General features: G+C 44.3%; 1 protein-coding gene across 5 annotated transcripts in view; it reads right to left on the reverse strand.

The window, feature by feature from the left end:
• GRIN2B (glutamate ionotropic receptor NMDA type subunit 2B) overlaps positions 1 to 16,289 on the reverse strand; it is a 223,989-nt gene that overhangs the window by 13,003 nt on the left and 194,697 nt on the right. For all 5 annotated transcript variants that reach the window (XM_064702234.1, XM_064702235.1, XM_064702237.1 and 2 more), the window contains one exon: positions 14,564 to 14,793. In XM_064702234.1, the coding sequence (XP_064558304.1) occupies positions 14,564 to 14,793 (230 nt within the window). The remainder of the gene's footprint in view (positions 1 to 14,563; positions 14,794 to 16,289) is intronic.

A 16,289-nucleotide genomic window follows, 5' to 3' on the forward strand; every position in this document is an offset into this window, starting at 1 on the left:
AAACTTTGATGGGAGGAAAATCACCGCAGCATGCTAAAATTATTCTTTTTTACTAAGCTGATTAAAGCAGCAGCCTAGGGGACCCATCACAAGGAGGGCACTGCCATGCCAGACACAAAGAAACACAATCTCTCCCCTGACATGCTAAACCAGGAGATTGCAGCATGGATGGGCAACTTGCTTTCCCAGAGGCTGCAGAACCCCACCTTAAAGGCATACAAGACATTCCCATTCCCACAGAGCCCCCTGACAGAGTGCAGCCAACAGGAGAAGCATCAGGCTGGCCTGACCAGCATTTGTGTGACTGAGTTTTGGCCAGTCCATTTTATACCTCCACCCTCCATTCCCAATCATACAATCTCTGCTTTTGTCTGCTTCCATCATGGTGCCTACAAACTGGAGTAAGAAGGATTACAAAGGCAGGCATTTCCCTGTGATAAGGGAAATAATCCCAGCTCTGAACTATCTTTTGTTCTCACACTGTTCCAGAGCCCATAATAGCAACCACAGGTGAAGGGTTCCAGAATCTCCTGGGCAATCAATAAATAAATGAAAACATTTCTCTTGTAAGAAATTACTGTTTCTGGCTACAGGAAAAGCATATTTCTAGAGAAAGAGGTCAGATTGATGACTTCTTCAAATTCACAGACTACTCATTCACTCACCAATCCTTACCTCCTGCTGACTCCTTAGTCAGACCAGATCTTCAAATGCAAATAACTCTCCACACACCAACATGCACACACACTTCTTCAGCAATAGCTTGGTGAGCAGCAAGACAGGAAATGATATGAAAGGATCCATGTGGGGCCCACACCAGACAATTTTAGCCTGAGTGCCCAAGAGGAACACAGATCCCCAGCTAACCTAGCCTAGTGTTTCCAAAGCTGAAAGTAACCAATGTCCAGCTGACTCCACAGTCCCTGCAGCCAGAGATAAGCAGCTACTTCTCCCTATTTGAGAAGTAATAGCAATACATGCATGGAGCTTTCTGATAGGAGATAGCAGCTCAAAAATCCCCATGTGTTTCTTGGCAGTAAGTGGGCACAGCTCAGTCCAAGGATGAAGAGATCTCCAGTGAGCTCTCCAGAGTCAAAAACTATTGCATCATTCTGAACTAACTTCTGTCCCACACAGCTCATCCTGAGGGAACAAGAAGATGTGTGAACCTTCCCAGAAAGTTCATGGGATAGATGAGGAAGGAGTGTGTCCTCTTCTGCCAACACAGTAGAGGAATGTGTGGAGGAGCTGGAGATGATTTGTAAGGAGGAAGGTTAATTGACAGATTGTCAAAGAGCTCAGTAAGGAAAGCCACTTCTTTGATTTCTCCCAGGGGCTGGGACCATGAGCCTGGATCACAAGTATCATCCCCAGGGAAGCAAGGCTCTTTGGCAGACGGGTCTGTAGGGAGTCTGAGACATGAGGGAGAAGCTGATGCACAATGAAGGGGCCATTACATGGAGGAAGTCTGTGCAGAGGTAATCTCAATGCTGCAGTGAACACTGACAAAGGAATTAACCACAGATGTGGACAGAAAGGGTCAGAATGTAGATTAATTGGAGAACTGTCCCATTATTTCATGCAAAAATTTCTCCTGTCAGAGCTTTAAGTCACAACAACTTTACTCCAGGCATCTGCAAAGAGAAGTCCTGTGAGGTTCTGGCAAAAAAAAACAAAACAAAACAGTGGTAATAGGGGAAAGGGAGGTAAGCAACTACATCAGTTGCTGAGAAAACCCAGCTGTACAGGGTCCACATTTGTAGGAGCTCCACGTTATGCCTGCCTGCAGCAGGAGACCTGTCCTGCTGCCCAGCTCTACCTGCCTCAAGGGGTGACTGCCTGTGAGGAACCAGCAGAGCTCAGCTGCAGTCCTGCTCCCAAAGAACCCCAGACAGAGATGTATCCCACTTGCATCCTCCCACTCATTCACCATGGAACCTCTGCTGGGAGATGCTCCCCTATTATGTACCCAAGGTGGTGGGCACATCCTCTCACCCCTGAAAGAAGTCCCACTTGCTTCACATCAGTTGTGAAGGTGGATGCTAAAGTTGGGGTGGAAAGCAGGCACCGAGGATGCCTGAAGGGCTGCAGTAGCTCTGGGCCATGAGATATCTATGTTCAGAGCCCAGTGGCTGCCTGCTTCTTCAACCCCTCACTCCACAGACTGAAATCAAGGAGCATTAAGTGCAAAGCAGACCTCGGCTTTGCAAAAGTAACCTCTCCGAGTCAGAGAGCAGAAATCTTCCTCCTCTGGAGAGCAATAAACACACAGGCTGGAAGCTGTTAGCACATTCAGGGCAGAGAGCTCCTTTGCCACTCCTCTCCCCATCTCTCCACGAGCGCTGTCGACAGCGGCAGTGAAAGCGGGCTGAAGTGGCTCGGCTGGCAGAGCTGTTTCATTAGCAATTTGGAGCCGTGCCGTGCAGAAAGCAGCATTGTTCTCAGATGTTCAGATATCAATCTGCATAATGAAACAGGTGATAGGAGCTCTTCCCATTCATGCAGCAGCAAATGGAGGGGATTTAGAGATGAGGGGAAGGGGTTATGTCTAATTGGCGACAATTAATTTGATGAGAATTTTTTTTTCAATATATTGTCTATCACCGAATGGATCCTACAGAAAAGCACATCTGCACTTATTTATCTGCCTCATGTAGGCCCTGTTTACACTGTAAAGTGTTTGCCAATAGCATTGAAAGCAGTTTCCCAAACTCAGCAAGCTCTTGCTACAAAAAGTCTCTTTTTTATCAGCCGATCTACTTTTACACTGCTGAAAAAAAGCCCAAATCAATGTACTGCTGAATAACATAATGAGCTGGCAGAACTTGGCGCAAGGGTGGGTGCGTGGGTGTGTGGGTGTGTGGGTGTAGTGCTTTACCCTTACACAGCCTCTCTGGGAGGGCTCCTTACACTCTGTAATGCCCTGATGACCAGTTAAAGTTTTCTACCACAGGGAGCTCCACAGCTCTGACCCATCAAACTGAGCGCCACAAATTCAGCTCCTCTGCTAGCTGCAAGTCCAAAAGAGCTTAAGCCCATGTTAGATACTTTTGAGCTCGCTTCATTTACCCAAAAGTAAGTGCCAAGCTGAGATGCCTAGGGAATTTCACCCCGGGAACAGGTCGCTCATAGTCCCTGTGTCAAATTTGCCCACCACCTGAGGGTAGTTTGGACACTCCAGTACACCTAAAATAGCTCTAGACATCTACATCAGACTAAATGAATCTAGCCACTGGGCCATTCAGCACTCAGGGCATCTCCCACCAAAAGCACAGGGAGCCAACCACTATGGGTAGCAACAAGCCTGAAGTGCCCACCACCCCCTAATGTACAACTTCTTTGCATTGCCCAAGCATCCTTGATTGTCTCCTCTTGTTCTGGTTCAGCTGTATGTCACTGCAGTCAGCTTGCCCCTTTCTTCATTGCCTGAAAATCCAACCAGGCTGTTTGCACAAGAGCTTCCTTCAGAACCTTAAAAACTGAAGAGTGGGTCAGTGGTTTCCAGGTCTAACTCTGAGGTAGCTCTATGCCTGTACTTAAGTCCTGATAGGTTACACATGTCCACAGCAGCATGTCTTTCCATAGCTGCCTTCTGTGTCTGTCCTCTGTTTTCAGCTAGGAAATTAATTCTGTCACAGCTAATGGACAACTCTCAAAGAGAAAAATCTTGGTTTTTTCTTATCCCCAAAATATATAATTTTTGTCCTCAAGCTGCACCATAAACAAGGTCACAGAATCCCAAACCTGGATTTGACCCTGAGAAGATGTCTCTTCCACCTCTGTCTCTCCAGTGAGTCCCTCCTGGGCATCACCATTCCTGACAGCTCTTAATCCAGTTCACTGTGGAAGATGGCTGGAGACTCCTCCATTCCCTGGACATTACCCACCAGAGCTTTACTACTAGAAAGTTGTTCCAAGTATCTGAACTAAAGTCTTCCAGCTGCAAATACAACTGCAATACTTTCTGTTATCTTGTCTGTGGGCAGGGAAATCCAAATAGTTTCTTCTTCTCTGAAGGTGAATTTTATGTTTTTGAAGACCATTGTGCTGCTGCTTCTCCATGTTCTTTGACTGCAGCTAAAGAAGCCCAGTTTCTTTAGTCTTTCTTTGCAAGCTGTGGACCTGCAACCATTCTTGCTGTTGTCCTTTGGCTGTATCCTGCAGGTCTTTCCTTGACTTACTTTTGGTTGGTGAACATATATGTTCACCAATCAAGAACAGATCTGATCCCCATATCAAGAACCATATCTTGATGGTTCCACCATATCAAGAACAATCTGATCAAGATCCAAAGATGCTGAGAGAATATTACACCAAAAAAGCTTGCAGTAAGGCAACACAAACAATGCTAATCAGAGTTCATGCTTATTATTCCTCTTCTCAGGGCCTCTCTGTATTATGTCATGTTTTGTCAATCTTTCATTTTCAGCTTGCAAGTTCTTCAAAGCTGCAACTCTGTCCTGATCTGCATCCAGGTAGCGACCAGTTTGTTTCTGGAATGTCAATCAACACTGCCAGCACCATCTTCAGAGCTTTTACTGTATTCCCTTCTTTCTGCAGTTGGATTGTGCACGTAGGCACATCCACAAACCCATGGCCCCAGTCCCCTGTCCTGCTAGAGGAGGTGCTCTACAGATTTCGAGCACAGAACTTGCAACTGCTGGTGGCTTGTTGGTGTAGACACTGTAATATTGACAAAATTGCATCCCAGCTCTGAGTGGACTAGCTGTGCCAGCCCAACAGCATAGGCAGAAAAGCATACAGCAAACCTAAATCTTAGCACTGGTACAAGTCTGTGAGGAGAGCAGACTAAAGTGACTGTGCTGCTTATTCTCTATTATTAATGACTCTCTTGTACAGATACTTCTTGAGATTCATTCCTAAAGCATCCCTCTCCTCTGTGCACAGTCATGTAGTTTTGACATTACAGACATTTTTTATTTCCAAGGTGGAACTCTCAGCCATTTCCAAGTGACTATGAGTTTTCAGATCATCCTTTTACCCTAGCTCTTTTTAGTTCCCTCCTGCTTTCCATCACAATAATATTCTCTGCCTCTTCAGCAGTGGCTGGGACTCCTCAAGCTCTGAATCCAGTTGCCACATCAACTCTTCCTGAAACCCCAGTTTCATGTCTTCACTAGTCAACCAACACGTCTTGATGCATAAACAAACAAAAAAAAAGGAAGCTAAAAAAATGGGGACCAAACAGCACCAAATCAAATATGTCAATTTTGGGAGGGCATAAAAGTACCCTGTCCTCCCTCAGACTTTGACTTTGTGGTTTATCTTATTATTCAGTACCCAGTGATGTTTCAAATTCTCTGTCTTGCTTTGCATAGCGCTTTCACCCATGAATTGCTCTAGATAAGTCCAAGAAAGGAGTTATCAGTTAGTGCAGCTGACTGCAGTGAAGTTGGCAAAGAATTCTATTAAAGTCCCTTTTAAAGGAAGATGTAGTGTGGGTCAGACCCACAAACAAGAAAGAAAAATATCTGTGAATGTCTGTTGGTGAAATATGGACATGTGCGGGTCAGGAAAGGGAACAGAGCAACCTGGTGACAATGCAGAGGTGAGGGGGGGGGCAGGTGAAAGCAAAAGAAAAGAGTTCAAATATAGCAACTTTAAAAATAGTTGTCCTTGCAAAATGACTGAGATGAAAGCAGAGATCCAAGTGGTGGAAGAAGCCTCCATCACATGCAGTTATTGCCAGAGCAGTGCACACAGTAGGACTGCGCAGCCTCTTTGCAAGCTGGATTGCCATGTACAGACCTGCTCTGTTCCACTCCTGCACCCTGGGCACGGCAGCATCCCCCCAAACAGACAGCATGTCAGGGATCCCACGTCCTCCATGGACACAGCTGCTCATGCCTGCTGCCACCACACTGCCTTGATGCCGACCCAGGCCTGAGGGGCCACTGCAGGATCCCACATCACGAACAGACAGAGCCCACCCACCACCAGCACACCTCAGCCTTCCGCGTGGGGCAAGTGTGGGAACATTACACAGGCTCTGTGCAGTTTCTCCACCTGACATGTAACAGTAAAGCCTTAAATATTCCTCAGAACACATGTGGCAGTATATAGGCTTCAAGTCACTGCTGGGTGTCCCTCAAGCTTGACCAGAAATCTGCAGGAATCACTGAGCTTCACCAGTCAGAGCCAAAAGCTCAGTGTTTGTATGTATGGTATCAGAGCACCACAGTCATAGCTGTTGCAATGAAGGGTGCTATGAAATCACAGCTATGGTGCACTTTAATCTTGGTTGCATGCATGTAGAGGATGGAGATCATCTGTTTATCCAGCATCAAATCATGCCATGTATCTAATTCTTCAAAGTCAGCTTCCTTGGAAGCTACACACAATGGGACAAAGGATATCTACTGAATAATACCAGGCAAACACAAAAGAGAAATTCATGAGGCAGAAAGATGCCACTTACTACACTCATGTTAATATCATTAGGAGTGTAGATGTTCATTCAGAGGGAGAAAATTAACTGATTAAAAAGACCTTGAGAGGAGAGGTGACAGCTAAGTACAGAGGAATTTGAAATCTGCTTTGTTTGCACATGAGACAGCTGGTTAACAAATTATGAAACACTCTGAGAAATTCAGAGGATGTAGTTTGGTGGGGAAGCAATTCCATTTCTAACCCATTTTCACTAACAAAGGAAGGTCAGATCCTCCTACTATTATGTGGGTACTATCCACTGGGCTGCCAGGTGAAACCTTGCACAAGCCTGGCAAACCTCCAAAAGACTTCACAGGGGCCATAATTTTCATCCAAGCAATTTTAAAAGCTTAGTAATTACATTAGTGCAATTTCTTAAGCACATCTGTAGGGCAGAGATGCAAAGCAAAAAAGCAGGGCACTTCAGACAGGGCAGCACCTTCCCAGAGCTGGGAGATAATGCCTTCCTTTAACCTTCTGATCAAAACTGCCTCCTACCTGCAAGTGAAAGACAGAGAAATGAAAGCCACATCACTCCCATGTGAGTCCTGGGGCACTGAGCTACATCTGGAGTAAACAAGTCTAATGGGCCACCCAGATTATGGGGAAGCTTGACCTTGAGTAGCCAAAGGCCTGGGAGAAGCAGGGCAATAAAGTAAAGTAAAGCATGCAGTGAAGTAAAAATGTTTGGAAAGATACAACCTGCCAAGTATTTATCAAGTATATGTATGTGCATATAACTCCAAATGTCACAGTCACTAGGCATCAGGAATGAAAGTGTGGGGATACAGTTGTTGTATTTTTTGGGGCTTTTTTGGTTAATCCTGTAGATTACTCTCATCCCTTCCCCACCAGTGATTCAGCCCTGATCATTCAGCTGAAGGAGGTCAGCTCTCATCTCTCAGGCTGCCAAATTTTGGTGGCAGGGCCATTGTCTTTTATTTGACTGCAAAGCGCCAAGTACATTTATGGCACCATATAAATAATAAATAAAAATATTCATTGTTTTCCTGTCCCCTGACTTATACTGATGTGAGAAGCAGGACAATCCTTTGCTTCCCTCTCTCACTCTCCCCCTTACGTAATTCTCCAAAGACAGCTTTTTCCAGACTGCCAAGCAATTAGCACAGAAGCAACCAAATTTAACCACTCCCTCCAAAGGGGATAGCTCCAAGAGCTGCTGAAAAGGAAGATGAAAAGAAAGGGTCAGTGGTGGCCAAGGCCTGGAAAAGACCAGGGTGCTGTGGAAGGGGAATCCAAAAGCTGCAAGCTAAGGACTACGCCACGGCCCCATCCCCAAAGTCCCTCATCCTGCAACTCTCATCTGTACCTGCAACAAAACCGAGGGGTTTGCATTTCTTCCTTTCCAGCAAGGATGAACTAGGCCGACAGTCTGACTCTGAGTATCCCCTCTCCTCATATCTTACCTGCTTAAGTTCCCGACTAAACTGCATTTTAGCTGTAGAAATCCTAAATAGTTCCATTAGAAGATTTTAGTGTCATTAAATAATAGAATGGGGTGGAATGGACTTTAAAGACAATCTAACCCCAATTCTCATGCCATGGGCAGGGACACCTTTCACTAGGAGCCCCATCCAACCTGGTTTGAACAGTTCCAGGGATGAGGCATCCCCAACTTCTCTGGGCACTGCTTCCAGTGCATCACCACCATCACAGCAAATAATTTTTTCCCTAATTCTTAATTTAAACCTATTCTCTTTCAATTTGAAGCCCTTACCCCTCGTCCTGCCATTACATGCTCTTGTTAAAGTCTCTCTCCATCTTTCTTGTATGTTCCCTTGTATGTTCACAATTAAGTCACCCTGAAGCCTTCCCTTTTCCAGGCTGGACAATCGTGGTTCACTCAGCCTTTCCTTGTAAGGAGAGATGCTCCATCCCTTTAATAATTTTGGTGGCCTCCTCTGGACTCACTCTGGTCCATGGTTCTTTTTATTCAGTAGACAACACCTCAGAGCTGGATGCAGCACTGCAGGTGGGGTCTCACCAGTGCAGAGCAAAGGGGCAGAATCCCCTCCTTCATCCTGCTGCCCACGCTCCTTTGGATGCAGCCCAGGATACAACTGGCTTTCTGTGCTGTGAGTGCTATTGCTGGGTTGTGCCCAGCCTCTTGTCCACCTGCACTCCCAAACCCTTCTTGGCTGCCCTTAATCCCTTCAACCCCCAGTCATTTTTGATACCAGGGAAGTCCCTACAGATGAACAGAAAAAGAGAATCATGCGAGACCAAGTGAAGGCTAAAACACACTGCAGCCTCCTTGTTGCTCTGCACTGTACAGTGCTGAGGTGAAGAAAAAGAGGGAGAATGACAAAGAAACTAGGATTGAAGCAGGGGGAAAACAAAACATGTTTGAAGACCCACTGACTTTAAATATTTATAGTCTTAAAAAATCTACTGAATCACATTTTAGCATACAGGCACAGAGGTTTGTTCCAAAGATCTCAGAAAGCATAAAATTATCCCAATACAAAAACTGCAGAATGTCTAAAAATCTATGATAAACACACCCATCTGCAACTGCAAAAAATTATCAAAGATTGTATTTATGTATACAATAAATGTGTCACAAAATAGAAAAATCTATTACTAACATATGATCAGCTGTAACAATTTAATAGCTATTTATTAATAAAAAACTTCTAGCATAAATGTAATTACACATAGTACACATGCATTATGTGTGTTTACACATAATATATAGCTACACTATATAATATTTTAAAATACTTCTTACTATAGCACCTGATGATTTACAAGGACATGCAGAGAAACAATCAGATTTTAAGCCATAATATTTCAGACTATCCGCGCTCTGAGTTTGTTACACTTCACTATGAACCAGTGTTTCTTTTATTAAGCACTGTAGTTGATACCACTGTTATTGATAAAGGTCATATTTAAGCAAAAGGCACAGTTCAACTAATTTACAAGGAGATGTACCCCTAGGGAAGCACTGTGGAAAGAAATTCAACTCTACCCCATGACATAAGGTCTGGAGATTCAAGAACCTCTTTATCTTGGGGAGGTTTTTTAGTCAAGTAAGGTGCATCATATTTACACATTTTGGAAAAGGTTATGATTTATCACAAGAGGACAGGATTGGAAGTGGCATGGTCCTTCTTCTGTCTGCCTAACTCATATCTCCACAAAGGTGTCCTGACAATAAAAATCATTCTGCTGTTGAAAGATTACCTACTTTCTGCCTTCGGACACTGCCACATAAAACTTCCTTTGTATCCTGCTGAAATGTGAGGAAGTACCACAAATGTCAGTTAACACTAAATATTTAATCCTGTGGAAGATTTGTACTGCCTCCAAGTTATCCAGTTAGACAATCTTCCCCTTGTAGAGCTCACAAGGCACAAGACTGACCCTCACTTTAGTCCTCTTTAAAAACGTCTAGCAGAAGGTGTCTGCTCTGCATTTTCCCCGGACTTCTCCAGAACAGGTATTTGTTGTACAAAAGCTGCAAGCTCAGGGAAGCATTTGACTTCAATCATGTGAATAATAGCCCATTGACTTTAATGTCACCACTCATGAGCACAAAGTTAAGCACACGCTTAAGTCTGGGATCCTTGCATATCTGGGATCCTTGTATAATTTCGATTTAATGTGCCACAAAGTACAATGTGGGAAATAATTCATTTTTCAGTTTCACAGCCAAGCATCTATTACTGCCAGAAAAGAACAGATTCTTTTCTTTCTGTAGGTTTTTCAGTGTCTTTTTGTAGGTTTTTCAGTGTGGCTTTTGTTTTGTATCAACCTGAAATGTTCCATTCACCCCAGATCTACCTATGTTGTTTCGTCTTCCAATTATCTCTGTCTGTCCCCTTCTTTTGTTACAGAAAAAAAAATCTCTTTTCCACTTTCTTCCCCCTTAAATGTAGGTCAGTTTTATGAGTAGTGCCTTTAGAAAATGACATGTCAAAATACATGTCAGAAATATCAAAGTATTTTATATAAAGTGTACTAAAATGAGCTATTTTGGAAAATACCAGAAATTCCTTCTGCCTTCTTATACTCTCCTCAAGTTTGGTTTTTTTTTTCTTAAAAATACTGCCCAGTTTTAACTTCAAAACCTACCTTTCAAGAAAAGAAATAAACTCATATCTATTAAAAAAATAACTGACCCATGCTGCATTTGTCTCAACATTGCATTAACATCTTGAAAAGCAAATAAGTCAAATGCGTGTGAAATTTCAGCAATCTATATTAATTTGCAGGCATGCAGAAATCAATTTCTCTTCTTTTCATGTCAATTACAAATTACCATTTTGATACTTTATTAACTTCTTTGGCATTTCCAACTAATTTATAGGAAAGGATACTATTTTTTTTTATTATTATTAACCTACTGCCTTCTAAATCACTTTATTTAAATGCCCTGCTGGCTGTCCACATTTGCTTTTATTCTATTACTACTTTATATGAATGGAAATTACGTATAGCTATTAGATTACTTCACACATTAGTTCATTTTATATAATCTTTCCTGTATTTATTGCCTTCGTTAGACCAAAATACCGCAGGCGCTTGTTTCTCTAATGTGTCTGAGGCTCTCCCGCTAATGGAAATTGGGTTACATCTTCTGATTGCACTCAGATGAAACCCAGACCCAGGAGCTGACTGCACGTTCTGCAGCAGGCCCTCTCACCACTGGGGCTTTCTCAGGGCTCAGGGCAGCAGCAGCAGCCCCCTGGATGGATGCAGCCCAGCAGCACGTGCAGAGATGCTCCAGCTGGGCTTGCTGGGAGCTGGCACGGCCACTGTGGCACTGCCCCTGCCAGGAACACCTCCAGCCCCTCTGCTGCACACGGTGGACCAGTGGAGGTGGAAGGTGCTGCTTTGGCTCCTGCGCTGGAGGAAAGTGGTTCAGCATGCCACAGGCACAGGGAGCTGGAAAGGAGATGCTGTCAACACCAGGACTTTTCCTGCAGAGCTGACGAGGCCAGTGCTGCTCTCAGGCAGGAGCAGGTTTCTCCCCCTTCAAACTGCCCATGGCTGCCCCAGAGTTAAGAGCTAAAGCTTGATGTGTGATTTAGCAGATCCCAAGGTTAACATGAGGGAACTAACAGCCATCATAAGGTGGGCTCCTGCCCCGACTCTGGCACCTGTTTTGAGCCAGCTATGCTCAAAGGGTGGCATTCAGCAAGGTCAGCATCATCAGGGACAGAGAGAGAGTGGCAGAGGTCTCTACATTCATACAAGGCGCCTCCAGACACCCTCAGTTCAACCTGGTACCCTGGGACAGAGGCATCCACTCCAGCCCAGCTCAGACAGACATGCTCAAGCATCCACAGAAGCACAGCGGGGGCATGACTTTAGTCATTGTATTGCATGCCATTAGGAAGTAAATGCTGGGGCACAACCAAGACATCATCCAAGAGACATCCACCATCCTGGGCCATCTAGAGCATTTCAGTCAGCTTTTCTGGGGAAGTGGCATGCCAGCAGCTGTAGGCGTCTCTTACAGTTGTTCTTCCCAGGCAAAACCTAAGGAAGGGGTTCCAAGGAGATGCTCAGGATTGCTGTTGTAGAGTGCAGCCAGTCTGACCTTGGCAAGTGCACGCCAGCCAGGTACAGGAATGGATTTTGTGAGTACATCTGGCATTTTGGCTGCTCTGCAGTGTCAGTGGGACACCTTCCCCAGGTACTGTCAAACTACAGAGACGTTTGCAAGCAGATCTGGGTCTAGGCAAGTAGGAACAATATAATTTTGTTACTGTCACTTTGCCGATTGGCTTGGATTACATCATCTGCTGAGTCCTTGTGCTGGACACAGGTGTCCTTACCAGCTGATGGAGAAGGCCAGGAGACCAATCTGCCTGACTTTTGCTGCGGACACCAGATCATACATTTGGGATAAAAGAGATTGGAAGCATCAATCTTTCCCCTTGGAAAACAGCCTTTCCCACCTGGCTTTGAACAGTGACTGCCTCTTTTGAAAGTCTGGACTGGCTTTAAGCAGACAAGAGAAGTGAGGTAGAACACAGTGCACCTCCATGTGCCCTGGATGTGTCTGTGCCCTTCATCCTGGCCAAGCAGTGCACTGAGAGGGTCAGTGAGTTGCAAGCAGTGTGCAGGCTTCAGAAAAGGGTAAAGATCAGATTCAGAAGAGTGAATTCCTCCCAGACCAGGGGATCTTGAAGCACTGTGACAAATGTTTGGATGACTGCTCACAAATCCTACAGGGCCCTTTGCATATTCAGAGAGTAAAATCCATAAGCCCAGTAGATCAAGCTCATTCACTCGCTTTATTTTGGATGGAGTTAGTCCCACCTGCTTTATTGCCCAAAGGCAGCTGTTGGCCTTCAGTTTCACCAGCCAATTTTCATTTGATTCCAGATGCTCTGGTAGGTTGTAATCTTACCCAAATATTGCACTTGCACTAGCAGCTATGTTTGAGGCATACCACAATCCTCTATGTACTATTGCCTTTCTCATCCCCAAGGAAAAAAGCACATATGCTTTAGCATAGCAAAAGTAAATACAGGTACATTGGCAGAGAAGTAGAAGAAAATGGCCTCAATCCAATACACACAGGTGGCCCTACAGTGAAATCAACTAAAACTGGCCTAGAAATTTGTATTCAAAGGCTCTGTGAAGTTCCAGCAGTCACTGCTTTCAAATGATATTTCATGCACATATCTCTGCAGGTATGAAGAAGATCTTGAAAAATGTGAGAATGAAAGCATGTTCTCTCCATGAGCCTAGGCACAGCCTGAAACAATAGATCACAGGTACAAACTATCCCATTTAGCTCAGATAGTTGAAAACCTAATGATGACAAACTAATGTTACCTCTGATAGGGCTGGCTGGTTTTGAACAGTATCTTTCAATCTGAAGGTTAGAGCTCACAGTTTCTAAGGAGTCTCTGCAACAATCTCCACCTGACAGAAAAGCATCCTCCCCTCCACCCCGTCCTCAACACAGCACATGGCAAATGAAGAGACAATGTGAAACAAATTGAGGTCAAAATGAAAACAAATAACAGGAGCACTTCTGCATGGATTGTATTATTCTGCGCCATGTTTCATTCCAGGAAAAAAAAAAAAACAACCAAAAACCAAAGAACAAAAGGAGTAAGAAAAGCTCCTATGGTTAATCCATCACAGGATTTCGAGCCTGCTGAACAGGACACCATACACACAGGAGGCCTGGTCACAAATTGTTTCTAGACTGTCATGATGGACACAAGAGTCAGTAACTACAACCAACCCAGCAGCCACAACTGACACTTGCAGTCCTCCTATTGCTGCTATCCCCAGCAGCATTGTGTGCAACCCGTTGCTATTTGGCTGCCCTGCAGTGGCATGACCCCTTAAGCAGCCCCAGTGACTGAGTAACAAGCTCAGCATGGGCCATTGAGCCTCACAATACTCAATTCCTTGTGAGTAGCATCACCAGAAAACAAAAGTAAAGGAGTGCACAAAGCATTGCACCCTCACGAGCCAGACAGTGCTACCCTGCATGTATCAGCAATCTCAAATCCTCAAATTTCAGAGTCCAGCAGAAGCGAATGCTCTGCATGGACAAAATGCTGCGCAGATAAACAAGGCATTGAAATGCAGTCTGAACACAAAATGATTTCTTGTGGTAAGCCTCCAAACACCTTGAAAAAACAACAGTATAACTGCAAATGCAAGCAATAGTAAATCATCAAAGGCACAGTGATTTACCCCCATGGACAGAACTTGTTTTCAGAATAAATTAATAGATCATATTTGCTAGCCTAATGGACAGCATTCCTACCCAAAACAAATTATTTAATCCTGAAAAAACAGGTTACAGCCATTATACACATCATCTCCAAAGCTCCATTAATGTGTTTCTTGCTGACAGTCAAGGTGTGGTTTGGGATCATGCAAGCAAGCACAGTTCAGTTCAGTCTATAATTCATTCCTGAAGTGCTTAAGGCATGTAAAAGTGCAACTGAATACCAATGAAGAACAGTTGTGCTATTTAAACTAGCGTCTAAAGCTCTGATGGTGTGACTCTGAAAACACCTGCCCACTTTCCTTGTGAAAGGAAGGGATGGTAGAGCAGCCTATTCTGTGGAAAAGACTGCGTTGAGGGTTTGGGGGGATACATTACCTTTTTGTCGCTCAAGCCAGACACCTGGTCCACGTATTCCTCTTGGATCATGAAGGCAGCCAGGTTGGCAGTGTAGCTGGCCAGAAAGATGACAGCGAAGAAGGCCCACACCGACACCATGATCTTGCTAGTGGTACCCTTGGGATTCTGTACTGGCACAGAGTTGTTGAACACCAGCCCCCACAGCAGCCAGATAGCTTTGCCAATGGTGAAAGAGGGACCTCCTGGCTCTAGAGTGATTGAGAAACATGATCCCACAGTGAGCATCTGACAGTAAGTGGTCTGCATTTCCAGTCATATACACATCTTGATTTCAGAGTTAAGAGCAGAATCTGTTCCCACTTGTGAGGTGAATATCTGCAGCTGCACTCCCCGAAGTTCATGCTACCATATCTCAGCTACATACAACCTGAAAAATTATTCTTTAAAAATGTCCTCAGATTTTCATATTTTTCTATCTCAGGGACTTCCACTGAAACATTATACAAGGGCATTTTTTAAATTTGATTGAAGTATCTAAAAGACCAAACATTTAATTTTGGTTGAAGAGTTGTCCCCAGAAACAGAATTTGCTCAGAAACATTCTATCCTCATTTCTATCTGTTCAAGAGTAATGTCCTCAAACTCCTAGTATACATCTGTGTAAAACATGGCTCTCTTTACTGTACTTGTAAAGGTATGAGGAAGAGCACCATCTGAAATAACAGGGCTCTACAAGTACTTCTGCATGAATGTTTCATTACTCAGCCTGTTGAAGATCCATGAATCAGAGAACAACACAGCTCCCTCTCCCCATATTTTGTGTCTAAGGTACGTGGCAGTGACATATACTTCTTCCACCTTAAGAAAATCTGCAGGTCTGCCCTAGATAGTCCAGGAGCAGATCCAGTGTTTTAAAAGCTCCTATTTTCCTCTTCTCCCTTTTCAGTGTGGAAGCTCAGTCATTCCCCAGAAGCCATGTGTGCTAAGGAAGCACTAGATCTGAAAACATGTGAAATGGCACCTGTTTCCCAGCAATCCTCTATCCCCAGCACGTGCTGGTTCCATTAGTGGGAATCTAACCCAGAATTTCCTCAGCTTGAGCACAAGAAGAGCTGAGAGGGAGAATGCTGATGTGATCACTCTTTGGACACTGAGAAGATCCTCTTTGGATGAATGGAACAGTTCAAGCATCTGTCCTTTCTCCAATGGTGCCAACCTGATCAGCATCCCACACTTTATCTCCTCAGGCAGGCTGATTGGGCCCTAGTTCTGCTGCCTGTGGTTGACTCCAGCAAAATAGCAAAACGAAAGAAAGTTTTGACATGCCCCTCCAAACCTCCAAGCAGCAAATAGCATGGATCATCTGGAAACACTAACCGTGTTACCCTAAACACAACTGAAGAATGCAAGGGGCTCATTTTCTACCCAGGGAACTGCACACCAAGTTCAGAGCACAGTCATCACCTGGTAAACAGGTGCCTTTAAATTCCAGGGAGGTGAAGTTCCTAAGAGAAACATAGTTTGGCAGTCTTTGTCTTTTTACATGCTGGAGTGGTATTTTTATATCGCTCTCTACCTAATGTGTCCGAAGATATACAGGTGAAGGGCCTGAAAAACATCAGTGGGAACTATATGGTGGAAGGAAATCTTGAGAAGTTCCCTTCTAAAAGCCTTCCTCTCTCCACTGATCACCTTATGTGCTTCCACAATTATTTTGTCAGGCACAAACCAAGATTGTAATGGG

Source organism: Zonotrichia leucophrys, chromosome 1A (assembly GCF_028769735.1).
Source record: "Zonotrichia leucophrys gambelii isolate GWCS_2022_RI chromosome 1A, RI_Zleu_2.0, whole genome shotgun sequence".
Classification (NCBI taxonomy): Eukaryota; Metazoa; Chordata; class Aves; order Passeriformes; family Passerellidae; genus Zonotrichia; species Zonotrichia leucophrys.